Source organism: Dunckerocampus dactyliophorus, chromosome 1 (assembly GCF_027744805.1).
Source record: "Dunckerocampus dactyliophorus isolate RoL2022-P2 chromosome 1, RoL_Ddac_1.1, whole genome shotgun sequence".
In the NCBI taxonomy this organism is placed as follows: domain Eukaryota; kingdom Metazoa; phylum Chordata; class Actinopteri; order Syngnathiformes; family Syngnathidae; genus Dunckerocampus; species Dunckerocampus dactyliophorus.
This window is the reverse complement of record NC_072819.1, coordinates 12462330-12474976: the sequence shown is the minus strand read 5'-3', so window position 1 is coordinate 12474976 and position 12647 is coordinate 12462330. Positions and strand designations below refer to the sequence as shown.

General features: G+C 41.9%; 1 protein-coding gene across 2 annotated transcripts in view; it reads left to right on the top strand.

Moving 5' to 3' along the window:
* Positions 1-620: 620 nt before the first annotated feature.
* Positions 621-12647, top strand: part of ccdc14 (coiled-coil domain containing 14) — an 18398-nt gene continuing 6371 nt past the window's right edge. The window contains exons 1-7 of one of the 2 annotated variants that reach the window (XM_054768872.1): positions 621-747; positions 3503-3561; positions 3668-3734; positions 3908-3980; positions 7559-7657; positions 7739-8023; positions 9312-9455. In XM_054768872.1, the coding sequence (XP_054624847.1) occupies positions 631-747; positions 3503-3561; positions 3668-3734; positions 3908-3980; positions 7559-7657; positions 7739-8023; positions 9312-9455 (844 nt within the window). In that variant the 5' untranslated portion in view covers positions 621-630. The remainder of the gene's footprint in view (positions 748-3502; positions 3562-3667; positions 3735-3907; positions 3981-7558; positions 7658-7738; positions 8024-9311; positions 9456-12647) is intronic. The other variant, XM_054768880.1, reaches the window with a different exon arrangement.

Sequence of the window (12647 nt, the reverse complement as noted above, 5' to 3'; positions counted from 1 at the left end):
AGTGTGGGGCAGGGGTCTGTCTTCAGTGAACGGATCAAACTGGAGCAAGAGAGTCATAGAGGGATGTGAAATGCAAGAATATTTTACTACTGCTAAAAATGACATTGGCTGCACATCTTGTAGCAGGAGCGTAAAAGAAACAAGATAGTAACATGGATGGTGGTAAGACAATGCACACCTGTATCATTACAGTTTAATTAGAAACAGTTCAACTCTCTGGATTGCTGACAAAGTGAGAAGTAAAATTCCTAAACTGAATGGTAGGAGGAGAGGTGTATTGCGGAAGATACCAGACAGTGGCAGTAATCATTTACAATGCAGGTCTAGCATCAATACTGCAATCAAGAATAAGTGCATGTAGTACAGCCTCTGTTCCAACTAGTTAGGGCAATCGAAGTGTATTTAAAAAAAAATACAACTGCGTGAAATGTTAAATATATGCTATATTATGCCCTTTTAAATTATTTTTACTAATCCGTCATAAAGACCTTTTTCCACATACGAAGCAGCAGGAAGAGGTCAGGTTATCCCGCCCCACTTTTGACGATGAACTTCCGGGTTGCTTTGTGGACACCTGATTGGTCACTAACCCCCCCCCCCCCCCCCCCCCCCCCCCAAAATTGCGATTGTATGTGTTCTACCACTAACTTCCGCTGTTGTTTCACTAGAACACAACAATATAAAGTGGCGGTGAAAGTTGCCCGTGGTTTGATGAAGTCGGCAATGAAGCGAATTGCGAAACGTAAGGTAAGAAGAAAGAACATATTCTAGTTTATCGTACCGTATTGTTAATGTGCTTCACGTCACGACATTATCACTTCGAGTTTTAGAATTCAGTTGTATACAAGACCAAGACGTTGAGGCGTCTCGGATGCTATTATATACTTTCATTTAACATTTTGGGTGCATAAGTGCGTTCGCACCACAAGTACGGACAATACTGAAGTTGGCTTCCGAGTCGGCACGTAAAGGGACATTTGAGGTGCAATTAACTTAATGTGTAGTGTTTGTTTTTTTGTGACAGTTCTTATAGCGGAAACATTTAATACATTTTAAGTAAGACATCACTTTTGCTTGGCACCCACTATATTGAATTTGTGAAAATGCACTAAAGGCACATTTTTCAGCTTCTAGACGTGTTTACTACGGAGCCCCCTAGGGGACATGGAAAAAAAAAATCTGATGAACGAACTTTTGCGAGAGCGATAACGCAAAGCGGTTTTACGTTCCCTTGAAAAACCGTGTTAGAGCATTGCACTTCCGTGTACGTATACTTACCGCGGTAAAGTTAGAAACATATTCACAGATTCAAACTTCCGGGATGAATAATTCCAAGTGAATGGTTCTAACACAGTAAACCATACCTCTTTTGGCAACACAGACAAACAGCTACAACCCAGTTTTAATCAAAACGAGCCGTCGTTTGTTTAGTCTGACATATTGATCTCTGACAAGCCGACAGGAACCGTCTACAAATGTCTTTTTCTTCTTCTGTATTATGGCGGTTGCCATCACTGTTGCTAACTCGTCAGTAAGACAAGTATCTATTGGTTGTTCTGAAAGGCGGGTAGACGGGTCATTGGCTAGTTTGCATATTTCTTGCATATGATGTAAGAGACGTAGGAAAAAAACAAGTAGAATTGATTAAAAAAGTGAGTAAAAACACCTTGATTTATATTTAGAACTACAAATATATATATATACGAAGCAACAAGTTTGTGCAAATTGACTTTTATATAATTTAGGGCAATTTTTATTAGGTTGTTAATAAATTCACTTCTGTAATGTGTAGGACCACAAATCTCACCTCACACATCAACAGCCTTCTCCTGTTCATACTACAGCAACGACTTTGGGAAAATGTGCTTTTAAATAATTTTGGGGACATTTTATTTTTTTAATAAATGCAATTCTGTCACATGTCCGTTCAATAGCTGATGTGTGAGGTGAATTTTGTGGTCCTCTTCACAGAAGTTAAGCTATTGAACGAACATGTGACAGAATTTAATTTATTAACGATAATTCTTATGAAAATTCCCCCAAATTATTTAAAAGCACATTTTCCCAAAGTCTTTGCTGTAGTATGAACAGGAGGAGGTCATTGATGAGTGAGGTGAGTTTTGTGGTTCTTCTCTTGACAGAACTGATTCTATTGAAAGTACATGTTACAGAAGTGCATTTATTAAACAATAGTCATAATAAAATTCCCTCCAAAATTAAACCAATTTGTCGTTCATTATTTAGTGAAATGTTTTTTCTCTTGTGCATTTATAATTGCTCTTTAACCAAGCGAAAATGTTTTTTCCGATTACTTGATTAATTGAAAACCATTTCAGTAGAATACTCGATTACTAAAATATTAAATAACTGCCGAAAGGCGGTACAATAAGGCATGAATGGCTTTTTCAAGGTCAGCACGGGACAGAAAAGGTTTGACTTTTGATGGGATCCTCGGCTGGAAGAAACTTGCTTTCACAGCAGCATTCACCTGTTTTGTCAAATTTCAGGCTGGAGTGAACTGTGGGACCAAAGATGGGTGTGCTGTGGGGAGAGTCAGGGCTGAACAGAATATCATCCCCATCTTGGCTATGTAGTGGAAGAGTGGGTGTCACTGCGCAATGTGTCCCGGAAACACAATCGGTTCTACCTCTTCCTTCTACAGTACTTCTTCCTTTTAGCAAATTTTTATGACAGGATTTCTGCAACATCACGTGGTGTGGTAGTTATTTTTTTTAATGTATGAACATAAATGGTCAATAACCATACTTCATATATATAATATATTGGGGGGTTGTTTTATTAGTGATTATTATTAAAAGAGTTCATTAGCATGCGGCTGTTTCTATTGTCTTATGACCTACACCAAGACGAAGCTACGTAAAAAGTTACACAATGCACGTAGCGCAGACGTAAACGCCGATCAAGTAAAAGAAACGTACATAAACAGAATAAAACACATAAAATGCAGTTATATTTGATTGTAAAAAAAAAAACAAAAGCAGAGTGCAATGCTTAATTTAGAGGATTCAGCTACAGTTTTTTTTAACTGAGATATACCATCCATCCAAACATATCTTCCTAGCAAATGCTTTTGTCTGTATTTTTTCAGTGGCAAAAAAAACGTAATATGGAACCAGGAAAAGAGGGCTTATAAATTATCCACTCGCACCATGGATATGATCTAACAAAAAAAGCTTGATTACGTTGTAACTTTGCAAATTCTAATAACATTTTTGGGGGTGTATTGGAGGGGGGTGACTCATTTTGCTGCCATAAAATAGATTGACGAATGGCGTACATTACACACGACTAACATGTGACTGTCGAAAAATAGGCCGATGGGATGTAGACGCGCTCTGCACATGCGTAGAACACACCGAGTTTCCGGGACGGATTGCGCAGTGACAGGGGGGTCTAAATTGAGTGGTTGCAATTTATAATTAAAAAGACGCAGAGGAAGTGAGTAAATATTATTGGATTAAAGCGAGTTTGTGATTGACAGGTGCTAACTCCAGGAAGGCTGACAGGAGGAGCATCCAGGGAGCAACATGCTCGGAAACGGCAAGCTCATTGTTCCTTTTACTGCATGTTTGACATACTGTACCTCTTACATGCTTATTGTACTCACAATGAACTAATATATATATTTTTTATATTATATGTTCAGAGCTACCACAACTCCAGGGCAAGATGAACCGGCATATTCTTTGTATTCCTCGGACCCCAAAGAGCAGGTAGTGAAAGATGAAGGCACACGAGGAATGGACGCTATGTGATAGCTTCTTGATTTTGCTCACCTATGGCATTCATCCAGTCAAACATCCATCGAACAAGCTCGTTAAGAGCAAAGTACATGAGTTGTGATGTCTTGTGAAAACGTTACACGCTGGGTGGTCTCTTGTCTCAGGTTGACAGTCTGCACTTAGGACTGGATCGCTGTGCTGCTTTGCTGTCTGGCATTCTTCAGGTGCACAACGCAGGTCTGATGAGCTTCCTGTTATCACAATCAGGGTTTGGTATTTCAATTTGCTCAAATTATAGTTTTATACTGTAATAAGTAACAACCTATACTACAGATTATAATTAATAATTAATTGTATCCCACCAGAAAATGCTACCCAGGGGAGACAATGGATTAAATAGCCTTCCGTTGTCAGGGCAGAACGTTTCGTCCACATTGTGCGTTTTGTCGGGGAGAAAACATACAGCACTTCAGAGCCACACCGCTAGTGATCGAACACAACAGGAGACGCGGTACGGAGGAGATTGATTGACAATGGTCTGCAGTCGCTTCGCCAGTCAGGATGCAGAACACAATGCTTGGGTTCTCCCTTAGCCAATCAGGACACAGAACACAATGCGCGGGTTCTCACTTAGCCAATCAGGATGCAGAACACAATGCGCGTTCATATGCTGTAAAAAAAAAAAAAAAAAAGCATGCAAAATTGCACCAAAATATCTGCGAAACAGCACGGCCGCGAAAGGTGAACTGCAATGTAGCAAGGGACAACTGTAAAATTCATTAAATTCATTATGAAATTATAAATTTATTGTAATTAATAAATTAACATTTTTTTGTTAATGTTAAAGTTATTAATTTATTAAAATTTATAAAAGATTTAATTTATATAGTAATTAAATGTCGTCTTCTTTATGCTATGATATGAAATACACTACTTAAAATTTACCATATCGCAATCGTCGATACCGGCATGACTTTTACAACTGATCTGTATCAGATCAGAAATTAAATCAGTGGTATCACACATCACTAGTGCAAAGAGCACAGGTTGTAGTTTTGTGTGTTTTGTAAAAGTAAACATGATGTAGCGTGGCTGCGCTTGAGCTGCACAGTGTATTCTTCCGCTCTAGCTAGTTCTCGAGTGAGACTCGTATTTACGACAAAAATTAAATTTTTAATTAATTTATGGTAGTGCGTACGTAACCACGAAACTGGGAACGCCGAAAACGGAGGACCACGTGTATCGTTGTCGTGTTACAAAATCCACCTTTGCTTCAGCTTCTATTTTTGAACAGATGTTCTCACGTCTTCTCACCCTCTGATAAAATGAAGAATTTGTTGTGGATTCAATCACGCTCTGATGCCTCACTATGTATAACTTTTAGGGGTCTTACGTTAACGATACGTATTGGTGATTGCTTGGTGAAACTACAGTAGAAGAATGTATATTGGATAGCTGGAATACAATTTAACAATAGGTTATTGTATTGGTGTTTGGTAGTACTCAGGACAGCTGTTTGTCGTGCAGCTGATTGTCGTGCAGTTGTACGCCACTGCAAATTACAAGCACAATAATAAACAATATTAAATAGCTCTCTTGTCAATGGACAATCAAAAGTGAAGATTGTCATCATTGCAAAGGCAGCACTTTAGATAAATATCATTCCATGTGCAGGTGGTCATAAAAGTTGTGGACAGTCAGTGTCAATGACAAAGAAAGCAAATACATTTTGCTGAACTACAGTGGTCCTGATTTGTTAAAATTTTTTTTTGCATATTTGTTACACTTAAATGTTTCAGATCATCAAACAAATTTAAATATTAGTCAATGGCAACAAAACTGAACACAATTTTTTTTCAGTTTTTAAATGAAACTTTTTGTTATTAACGGAGACAAAAAAATCCAAACCTACATGGCGAATTGAGGTCATGAATGGATGGCAGGACATTGTCCTTCAGGATTTTTTGGTAGACAGCAGAATTCATGGTTCCATTTTATCACAGCAAGTCTTCCAGGTCCTGAAGCAGCAAAACAGACCTAGACCATCACACTACTACCACCATATTTTACTGTGGGTTCTTTTTCTGAAATGCAGCATTTCTTTTATGCCAGATGTAATGGGACACACACCTTCTAATAAGTTCAACTTTTGTCTTGTCAGACCACAGAGTATTTTCCCAAAGATCTTGGGGATCATCAAGATGTTTTCTGGCAAAATTGAGACGAGCATTAATGTTCTTTTTGTTCAGCAGTGGTTTTCGTCTTGAAACTCTGCCATGCAGGCCGTTTTTGCCCAGTGTCTTTCTTATGGTAGAGTCATGTACACTGACCTTAACTGAGGCAAGTGAGGCCTGCAGTTCTTTGGATGTTGTTGTGGGGTCTTTTTTTACCTTTTGGATGAGTCATCATTGCATTCTTGGGGTAATTTTGGTTGGCCAGCCACTCCTGGGAAGGTTCACCACTGTTCCATGTTTTCGCCATTTGAGGATAATGGCTCTCACTGTGGTTCGCCGGAGTCCCAAAGCTTTAGAAATGGCTTTAAAATGTTTTCCAGACTGATAGGTCTCAGTTAAGTCATGTTTTAACAGGGAGACAATCATTTTTTCCACACAGGGCCATGTGGGTTTGGATTTTTTTTCTCCCTTTATTAAAAAAAAAGTTTCATTTAAAAACTGCATTTTGTGTTCAGTTCTGTTGTCAAAGACAATAGATTTGTTGCAAATTTGTTTGGGAATTTCCCTCATCCACAATCCTTATGAGACATGAACACAGGTCTTTCTTTTTTTCCATGCGTTCTAAAGATATAAAAACATTTAAAGAGTCTTTGATACATGCAATAATGGGGTACACCTATGTTGCCTAAAAAAGCCGCTAATAAAGCACCTCCAACAAGGTTTTATGGTTGTATATCCATGCTGTGACCATGTAGTAACAGGTACATTCATGATAACATGTAATACTTACAGTATTTTGTCATATTTAGGTCATTTCAAGCATTACCGGAACTTCCTTCCTGGGCGCATTGATTTGACATAGCAACATAGAAACGAATGCTACACCTAGCAAATTAAAAAGTAAAAACACAGTAGCAGTGGCGGCACCTCCAATATGTTGCTTTAGTCTTTCGGTGTTGGCCTGGGGCATTGTGACGTGCTGCAGGTGAGTGTGTGGTGAAGCTAATCGCTAGCCGGCTCGTAGCTCAGCCGGTGCGGTGTGGCAAGGTGTCAATACGCCAGTAATGTTGTTCGTAGCAATGTTAATAATAATAACAGTCGCTGTAGCTTGGTTAATATGCACATCACATTATACTGTATGTGAATAGAGTGTTGTTTCCGCTTTTTGGAGTTTTTTTTTTTCAGAAGGCTTTATAGGCGCATCAAGTACATGTACGGTATTCTTAGCTCCATGTCTCACGTAAAGATTGTGGATGATTCCCCACAACGACCAAACCTAACCCGCAAAATTCCCCCAAAAAGTGCAGTTTTCAATTAAGTCGACCCTGTTTATGTCGCCAACCTGTCTAAGTTGATCAAGTCACCAGTCCTGTTCCAGTGTTCTTATTACTAAAAGGTGCCCGTTTTAGCCGACGTCGACTAAAGTACATGGTTTACCGGTTTTGTCAACATCAAGTTTGACATCCAAAGGGGTCATTTCAATGGAAAATTGATCAATTTATGTCGACATGTATTATAGTGGAACCTCGGTTAGCGTCCGCCTCGGTTAGCATGTTTTTTGGTTCCTGGTGGGATACATTGTGGTCATTTTTAGTTTGTACCATAATGAAGCATGTCGGTTTTGTGTGTGCTTGTGCTTAGAACCCTCAGTACGACCTCTCAAAGCAGCGAAGGCAGCCAAGCCAAAACCATCCACCCCACTGCAGAGAAAAACCAGCAGGAAACCACCTACAAAGACAGGTAGTGTTTTTGTAGTGTGCAAACATGACTTTTGACATGTCTTGACAGTGTTAATTGACTTTTGCATTATTCTACCTTCAGAACAGTATTGTAATGTGGCTCCAGAAGCACAGTGTCTGCCTCCAGTGTCACACTCAGGAGTGAAGCAAAACCATGCCCTCATACAGCCTCACTTGTCTCCATCACTGAGGGTGAGACATCCGCTTCCTGGATATGCCCACTCCCAGCCAGACCCGGCGCCTCGCTCCTCCTCTGGGCGGCTTACTCCTGCTCAGACTGACCGGCAGCCGCCTGGTGGTCAACACACAGCCTCCTTCAATGGCGAGGAAGTTGATGCTGAGCCTGTGAAAGACAGAGACACCCAAAGTGAGACACGCTTGTGTGTGTGTGCGAGAGAAGCCAGAACCTGGTCGTCTCGGTGATGCCTGTGATGACATAGTGGGGAAGACAGTAGTGCAGGCAAACGAAGGACTCTTCACTATCTGGAGGCATATTTACAAAACACACAATTCAGGCATGCGTCATGGCAATAGAAAGAGAAAAACGCATGGAATAGATAACCTCGGATTGCCCTCTTCAAAATATGGAAACCAATCTGATATGCATCAGATGTCTGCCGTGCAACTGCAGCATAAACAGACAAGTTGGATATCGCCGGTCGTCATCAAAATACGGCGATTGGTGGCGTATACACACGAGCACCTGTCCGAACAACACTAACAAACAAAAAAAAAAGACACCCACTGTATATCTCAATTATAGCCAGATTGAGTGCTAAATTTGATGTGAATATGATACATTGGTGCACAGACCAATGGGATCATTGCTGATGGCCACCAGGAGAGTAGTTACAGCTACGTGCATTCTAACCAATCGTGGGAAGAGTCAGTCCAGGCTCGAGCTGGGTGATATGGCCCAAAACTCATTGAGGAACGCAACAGCAGCGCGACAGACAGCGAGCAGCTTCACACAATCCTCGTATTGGAGTTTGTGCCAAGTTTTAAGGTGGTGAGAAAGATTTTTTTTTATGCTCTGAATTCAAAGTACCTCCACATTACTGAGCTACCGCTTATTGCTTGCTGACTAATTCTTCCACCGCAGATGCAGTAGGTTCGATATCAACGATATGGTTGATTTTGATATCATGCTTAAAGTAAATATCAATATTGTCGAAATATCAATATATCGCCCAGCCCTAGTCCAGGCTAACTAAATGGTGTGTAAACTTTCATATTTTCATGAGTATGTGTTGTTTACTTTGGTGTTGTCGTTTCCCTGTACTAATGCTTGTGTCGTTGATTAGCTGCACTGTGGGCTTAGTGACAACCAACCAGGGGAATATTATTTGCTTTTACGTGACCGCTTTACCTCTTTTAAAGACTCCTGCAGTTTGAAGTCTGCAGTCATGCACAGAGTTAAAACTGAACATCTGCCTGACATCGTGCTACGTCACCTACAACTTTGTGCGTGAATATGACGCACCGGTGATTTCTTTGACATATTTAAAGATGATAGATTCTTACGCTCACATTTTCATTGCACACTTATAGTTAGATTATTTGTATTGTATCTGTATGTATTAACTGGCCATATATTATTCAGATACATGATATATACTATATATAGTAATGTTTTTTTTTATATATGTCCTTAGTGTTTAGAATGCAAGAGGAGCTGACCCTCGCTCAATCTCGACTGCAGGAACTTCAAGTTGACCTAGCAGAAGTGAAGAAATCTCTTCTGGACACAAAGAAACAGCTGCAGGACACAGAGGCCGAGAACATGCTGATAAAATCAGGTTAAGCCATGTACAACCCACACTGTAAAAAGTCAGCTTTCCAAATCAAGAAAACAAGAACAATTTGGTTATAGTCCACTTAAGATAAATGAATAAGTTCAAACATAAAATATCTAACTTCCAAGTAGACTGGAACACCTTTAAAACAACAGTGTTTGCACCAAAAACAAGCACATTTGTCTATGGATAAAAGAATGACAGCAATGGAATAAACAAAAGCAGCTTAAGTTATCCTAAAACCAGTAAGGATGTAACAGAAACCTTTATTCTTACTATGTTAGAACAATATATAAAACATAGAAATAATTTTTACTGCAGCTGGTTATTTGTGTTATGAATCTTAATTGCGATTAATGTCAATATTTTATGAGATTAATTTCACGGTTATATACAACATTCAGTAATTCAAAGTTGTGGATTTTACACTTAGGTATTTGAAATGCAGTTGTCCCTCACTACATCGCTCCCTCACTCTATTGCGGTTTGATAATTTATTAACAAATGATCGCTGTGTTGTGGTTGATTATGGCCCATTATTAGCCAGTCTTGTAGTATTCTGGCCACTCGGTTTCAGTAATGACAAAAAATATTGATGACATGTCATTTCATTACATTACTGTGACACTGCATGTAGTCAGCCATGGCATGTCCGACACGATAGAGTGAAAAGAAGCCCTCCTTCTAATGTGTGGAAGTGGTAAGCTTTTGGCTTCTTATTGTGTCTGTCTTCCCCACGCCATTTGAACCTTTTCTTAAGTTTAGAATAAAAAAAATTGGAGGCTAACTAGTCAGCTCGCTTGCTAACTGTGGCTAGCTGTGGCAGTCTCTTGTGTCCCTGCAGTGATGCCGTAGTCTGCACATTAGCAATGTGGTGTGAACAAAGAATAATAGGAGTGTCAAGGTGGATATTGGGGTTATTTCATGTCTACATGGCTCTAATAATGGTACAAAAACTTTTCTTCCCCTTATGTGGGTCCAGGTTGCAGGGGCAGCAGTCTTGGAAGGGAAGCCCAGGCTTCCTGGGCGCTGGCCACCTCTTCCTTTTCCACCGGGAGAATACCAAGGCTCTCCCAGGCCAGCTGTGAGACATAATCCCTCCAGCGTGTCCTAGGTCTGCCCCAGGGCCTCCTCCCGGCTGGGCATGCCCAGCACACCTCACCAGGGAGGCGTCCAGGAGGCATCCGGACTAGATGCCCGAGGCACCTCAACTGGCTCCTCTCAATGTGAAGGAGTACCGGCTATACTCTGGGCCCCTCCTAGATGACCGAGCTCCTCACCATATCTTTTAGGGTGAGTCCAGCCACCCTACGGAGGAAACTCATTTCAGCCACTTGTATGTTGCTTGTATGCACAATGTCGTTCTGTCGGTCACACCCCAAAGCTCATGACAGCTCATAGGTGAGGGTGGGAACACAGATTGACAGGTAAACTGAGTGATTTGCCCTCCAGCTCAGCTCTTCCTTCACCATTACGGTCCGGTACAGCGACCGCATTACTGCAGATACTTGAACTCCTCCACCTGGGGCACCTGGCCCACCTCACTTCCAAACCAGAGGGTGCAATCCACCCTTTTCCGACTGAGAACCATGGCCCCTGATTTGGTGGTGCTGAGTCTCATCCCAGAAGCTTCACACTCAACTGCAAAAATCCCCAGTAAACGCTGAAGGTCACTCACTGCCTGATGAGGCCATCAGGACCACATCGTCTGCGAATAGCAGAAATTAGATCCTAAGGCCCCCGAACTGGACCCCCTGATGCCTTGGATACGCCTAGAAATGCTGTCTATAAATATTATGAACAGAATTGGTGACAAAGGACAGCCTTGGTGGAGGCCAACCTTCACGGGAACAGGCTTGACTTACTGCTGGTAATGCGAACTACGCTCCTGCTCCAGTTGTACCGAAGGACCGAATGGTGTGTAGTAGCATGCCACCAATCCCGTACTCCCGGAGCACCCCACACAGGACACAGTTTTTTTACTACCCCAGACACCTAAGTCACGTTGATGGGCCTGTCTGTGTTCGTGTCGTCAGACTTTGCTTCCTGTATGGAAGGTATGTCAGTGGGATTGAGAAAGACCTCAAAATATCTCTTCCACCGCCTGACTATATGCTCTGTCGAGATCAACAGTGTGGACCGGGCACTGCTGCCCCTTTCTGAAGTGTCGAATAGTTTGCCAGAACCTCTTTGAGGCCAACCAAAAATTGTTCCATCGTCTCACAGAACTCCTCCAACACCCGAGTTTATGCCTTGACCGCTGCTGACGCCGCATGCCGTTTGGCCTGCCAGTACCTGTCAGCTGCTTCAGGAGCCCCACAAGCCATCCATTCTCGATAGGACTCTGACTCTCTGGTGTCTACCATCGGGTTTGGGGTTTGCCGCCACGACTGGCGCCGACCACCTTGCGGCCACAGCTCCAATAGTTGCCTCAGCAAAGGAACCATGGGTTACTGCCGATTCGGTCTGTGTCCTTGTCCTCCCCGGCAACAGGAGAAGCTCTGCCGGAGGTGAGAGTTGACGATTCGACGAATGGGAGACTCTGCCAGATGTTCCCAGCACATGTTCACTACACGTTTGGGTCTCCCAGGTCTGTCCGGCATTCTCCTCCGCCATCTAAACCAACTCATCACCAAGTGGTTGACAGCTCAGCCCCTCTTCACTCGCATGTCCAGAACATGTGGGCACAGGTCTGATGATACAATGTACAACTACACAGTCGATCATAGACCTGCAGGTGCATTTGTGAACATGCTTAGGAACAGTCAGGACCCCTTCCACAACCCTAAGGTGTAGGAAAGTGACCCTCTGAGATGACTCCAACACAGAGGCACCGAGCCAGGGGGTGGGCTGGGGCTGTTAATAAGCCCATACTCGCTCGCCGCCTCTCTCCTTGCGGCAACTCCAGAATAGAACAAGGTCCAGCCCCTTTCGAGGAGTTTGGTTCCAGAGCCCAAACTGTCGAATCCGACTGTCTAGTTGGAATGTCTCAATAGGGATGTCCCGAGCCACATTTTTTGGCTTCCGATCCGATCCAATTTTTTTGTAGTTTTGCCAATCTGGTACCGATCTTTTTTTTTTTTTTTTTAATAATTACACTAGTTCCCAACTTACGAACATCCGATTTGCGAACATTCAGAGATACGAATGCAAGCTGACTGGTCCATATTTTCATGTATTTTCTCGAGTATTAAC